Here is a 4,322-nt window from a genome sequence, read left to right on the forward strand (position 1 = left end):
TTAGCTTATTTTATCAGAAACTGTAGAGTGCTCACTATTTAGAAATGGTATTAGATACTTAGCAACCCTGAACAGGAGCACTTAGCTTACATACTTTAGAACAACATTAGATTCGTTTTCTTTCCTTTTTTTCTTTCCTTTGGTTTATTTTGTTTGTATTTCCTTTTAACTCATGTAAAGCACTTTGAATTGCCTTGTTGCTGAAAATGTGCTATATAAATATAATTACCTTAACTAACCTTAAAACTGGTTACCAGTTGTGGGGCTCTGGTGAGCCAAACTTTATAGAAGGAAAGGAGATGTGTGTGTGACACTTGAAGTGAAATAATCTGCCAGTGTAGCAAATACTTTTTCATCAATATTTAGGAAGTACTGACTTAAAATAAACTCCTGTTTCTTGCTGAAAAGTTACTGGTGAGTTAGTTTTATTTCAAGTTTAGCAAAATATTTGTACAAGAAAAGACCAAAATACTTAGCAAGATTTTGTGTTTTTGCAGTGTGTTGAGTCACAATCAACAGCAACTACACTGTTACCTAGCAACCCAAGCTGAGCTCCAGCAGGTTTAGTCAGCTGGTTTTACTGCTATATGTGTTGTACAATGGCTGCTGGAAAAGAGAAGTGTTTTGTTGTTGACTTACTATTCAAAAACCTCTTGCTGCATTCTTTCTGGTGATGAAGGAGGCTCCACTTCTGCTTTTCGAAGACATGCAGTTGTATAATTGCGTGGACAGCAGCTGTTTATTTGGATTTAAAGTGACAGAGCCCTAAAACATCTAATTCGGAAACATGTTTTGAATGGCCCATAGACTTATCCCAAGCTGTTCAAGGAAGCATAATAGGTTGCCTTTAATGTACACCTATAACAAGCTCAACCTTTGTTTTTATGCAGTTACAGAACAAATTGTGAAACGATATATGTGTACAACTGTGAGCACATGGAGTGCAGCTCAAACGTACCGCAGAATGCACCACACCGACTTGGCAATGATCGAGATCGAGGCAGGAAGCTCAGCAATCACAGCAGTGATTCAAAATGACAAAGTTTGGATTGGTCTGTACCGGGTGCCGTGGCATTGGTCCGACAAAAGCCCAGCTTCCTTCCTCAACGAGTTCCACCACCATAAACAACTACCCCAGTAATCAGCTCCGTTTTGTTCAGGATCCTGCTCACCAGTGGGCCAACGATGAATGTAGGAACAAAAGACCTTTTATCTGCCAACAAGGTAACTACTAAATTAGAAATTCAGGAGCATGTAATCGAAATATCTCATTTTATGACATAAATTACTTTTCTGTTTAGTGTTTAAGATGGCTGCCACTGTCAGAATGACAGCTGCCACGGATTCTGATCTGACTGACCCAGCCGTCAACGCTCAGCTTCTGCAGCAGGTACCGACAACAGATTCTGACCTTGCTTTTATCTCTTTTACTTTAAATGAGTAACAACTGTTGTTTTATTCTTCCCAAGCTTGGTGCGCTGCTGACAACTCAGGGATGGATAGATTTCAAGATGCAATGGAAAATTCTGCCAAAGAAAAAGAACAAAAGTTAATGCACAGAACTTCACTACAACACAGCTGCTTAATGATGTTTTGTGCAAATTCATGGTTGTTTTGTTTTCTGAGTCCAAAACAAAACAATTGTATCATGTTATCAAATATATGAACAAAAACATTGGTTTTGCATTTGTTTTGTGCTCAAATGCAGACAGAAAAACATTAAATATGTAGAGCAATATTTTTCACCAGATGTAATAAATCATAAAATGTATTCAGTCTGAATATTTCAGCCCAGGTTTGACGTTTTGGGTTAGAGATAGGTTTTTAAAAAGATCATTTCATCATTTCATCATTTCATCAACAAAAGAAATCACTTTGGTAACCCTAACTGAGCTTAAACAGGAAAAGTTTATTAAAAACATGTACTTTTTCCAGTATGTTTAAACATCTAGTTTCAAATGTACATAGTAAATCCCCCCTGCTGGATTTTTTTGCATGTGGAGGCGCAGCAAAGGCAAATGAGGCAGATTAGCAGTGCTTGCCAAGCAGTGGTGTCATCCAGGACATGTTAATGTGGAATATTGTCTGTGCTGCTTCACTATTGAACCTTTAGAAAGTCGTGGGAGCCACAACACCACCATAGAGCAGCAGTCTTCAGTCAGAGCTCTGTTTGGATTTGTTGCAAGATTGACTGCTGCTGGAGATCCTTCCCATCCACAGTATCACCATCCATAATGACTCTTTGAACATATTCTGATATTACAATTATTGAATTTTATTTTGGGATGAATAAAATACTTCTGAATTCTGAGGATTTTTTGTCATAATTATTAGCTTACATTAGAATTTAAAGACAAATATGTATAATATAAATCTGGTAACTTAATCTAAACTTATGTTAGCTTCTTGTTGAAATTATAAATTAGTTTTTTTTTACTTATTCCATTTTACAGTGAGTTTTGAAAATAACTTAAAAGCCAAATGATATCTGTAAGCTAATATATGACATAATTTAATTAGGAAGCAGCAACTTAAAACTCAAACTTTCATTCACTCAAAACATTTTCTCTGTGGCAATTTGAAAATCCTTTGTACTCCCACATTGATTTTGCTGTCAAACTTATTTCAACAAACAAGATGATGTCAGTGATGCCGTCTATTTCGGTGTTGATCCGATACAAAGTAAATACTGGGGCGGTATCACCGATTCCGACATTGATACCGATAGTTTTTAAGATTCATGTGTTTTCAAACTTCATAATATTAATCTGAATTACAGCAACATTTAATTTCCTTTTGGGATGAATAAAGTGTTTTTGAATTTGAACTTCTGACCTCAAGATGGTTTTGTGCCGTTACCTAGCAACCACAGCAAAGCCCACTGCCGTTACCTAGCAACCTATCTGAGTTCTAGAGCGATTGGCCAGCTAACCAGACTAAAATCTCATAAGAATGATTTTGTGCACAAACATGTAAGGAAAATGACATTTAATGCCCACAGACCTATCCTAATCTGTTCAAGGAAGAACAGTAAGTAACCTTTATTATTTTTATACGTTTGACATAATTAATCCACACTTTCAGGAGAGATTTCTGTCATTGTAAGATATGTCAACATTGAAAAAACAAGGGAAAGATTTTCACCAAAGTCAAACTTTGCATATGAAAATATCGTAAGCTTCATTTGTACATTCCTCCGAGGTTTAATCTCCCCGAATCACTGCTCTTTCCGCTGTTTTTGCATTTGATCCAAAACTCCTGTAGTTTTTTTCTGGAACATGTTTTCCAGAACTGAGAAGTAAAAGTCTGACTGAACTTTGGTCAATAAAATCCAGACATAAACCAAATGTTTTAGCATCTACAGCACTAATATCACTGGTGTCAACTAGAAATGGGTTGTTTTTCAGTAACAAACTATAGCAAAATTGTCCTGTAAGGTAATTTTGCTTAAACAAATGATTATAAAAACACAAATAGATACGGTTTTCCTGTGCACTAATCTTCCATTCTATTAGTCCTGTGTATATTTATATGTATTTGCAAGTCTAAGTAATAAAATGTTAGGTGATCCACACTGACTTGAGCAAAGAAAAAAGAAAAAAACGTCCAATATAACTGCTTGTTTTTTCAGGTTATGTCAAATCAAGTTGATTTAAGTTCATCTGTAAAACACATTTAAGCAACAGTGCAGATCAATCAATCAAATTTTATTTGTATCGCACATTTCAGCAGAAAGACATTTCATAGTGCTTTACATCATTAAAAACAAAAATGCAGAGTCATGTAACAATGAATAAACAATAAAAAAATAAAATAAAACCCGCACCCCTTTTCTAACCCTAAAGACTTTAGTTGAAAGGCCTTCAACTGGGACTCTAACCCTTGTTTAGCCATAAGCAACTCTGAACAGGTGGGTTTTAAGTCGAGATTTAAAGGCACTCAGTGATTCAGCTGTTTTACAGTTTTCTGGAAGTTTGTTCCAAATTTGTGGTGCACAGAAGCTGAATGCTGCTTCTCCTCGTTTGGTTCTGGTTTAGTTCAAAGCTTTACAGGATAAAAACATCACATAGTCACCGATTATTGAACAAACAATAAACATTACATCTGGTCAGATGCCATCATCAACATCATCAATTCATATCAAAGATGGCGACAAACGTTCCACTTACTACAAGTCAAAGTTAACTCTAAGTAACTCAGTGCTTCAACTCTTCTGCAGTTTTCTGGAAGTTTGTAGTGCAAACTTGTGAAGACACTAATAAATGTAACTAAAGTTAAATACATGGATGAGTTTCTCTAGATCTTGCTGCAACATTTAATCC

At 35.8% G+C, this 4,322-nt stretch overlaps 1 protein-coding gene across 1 annotated transcript in view; it reads left to right on the forward strand.

The window, feature by feature from the left end:
• The window catches only part of LOC107833113 (macrophage mannose receptor 1-like), a 43,457-nt gene that overhangs the window by 11,406 nt on the left and 27,729 nt on the right, over positions 1 to 4,322 (forward strand). Inside the window, exons 5-6 of the mRNA XM_016661499.1 lie at positions 1,379 to 1,390; positions 1,470 to 1,554. Of these exons, the coding sequence (XP_016516985.1) occupies positions 1,379 to 1,390; positions 1,470 to 1,553 (96 nt within the window). The 3' untranslated portion in view covers position 1,554. The remainder of the gene's footprint in view (positions 1 to 1,378; positions 1,391 to 1,469; positions 1,555 to 4,322) is intronic.

Source organism: Poecilia formosa, unplaced genomic scaffold (assembly GCF_000485575.1).
Source record: "Poecilia formosa unplaced genomic scaffold, Poecilia_formosa-5.1.2 Scaffold331, whole genome shotgun sequence".
Taxonomy (NCBI): Eukaryota; Metazoa; Chordata; class Actinopteri; order Cyprinodontiformes; family Poeciliidae; genus Poecilia; species Poecilia formosa.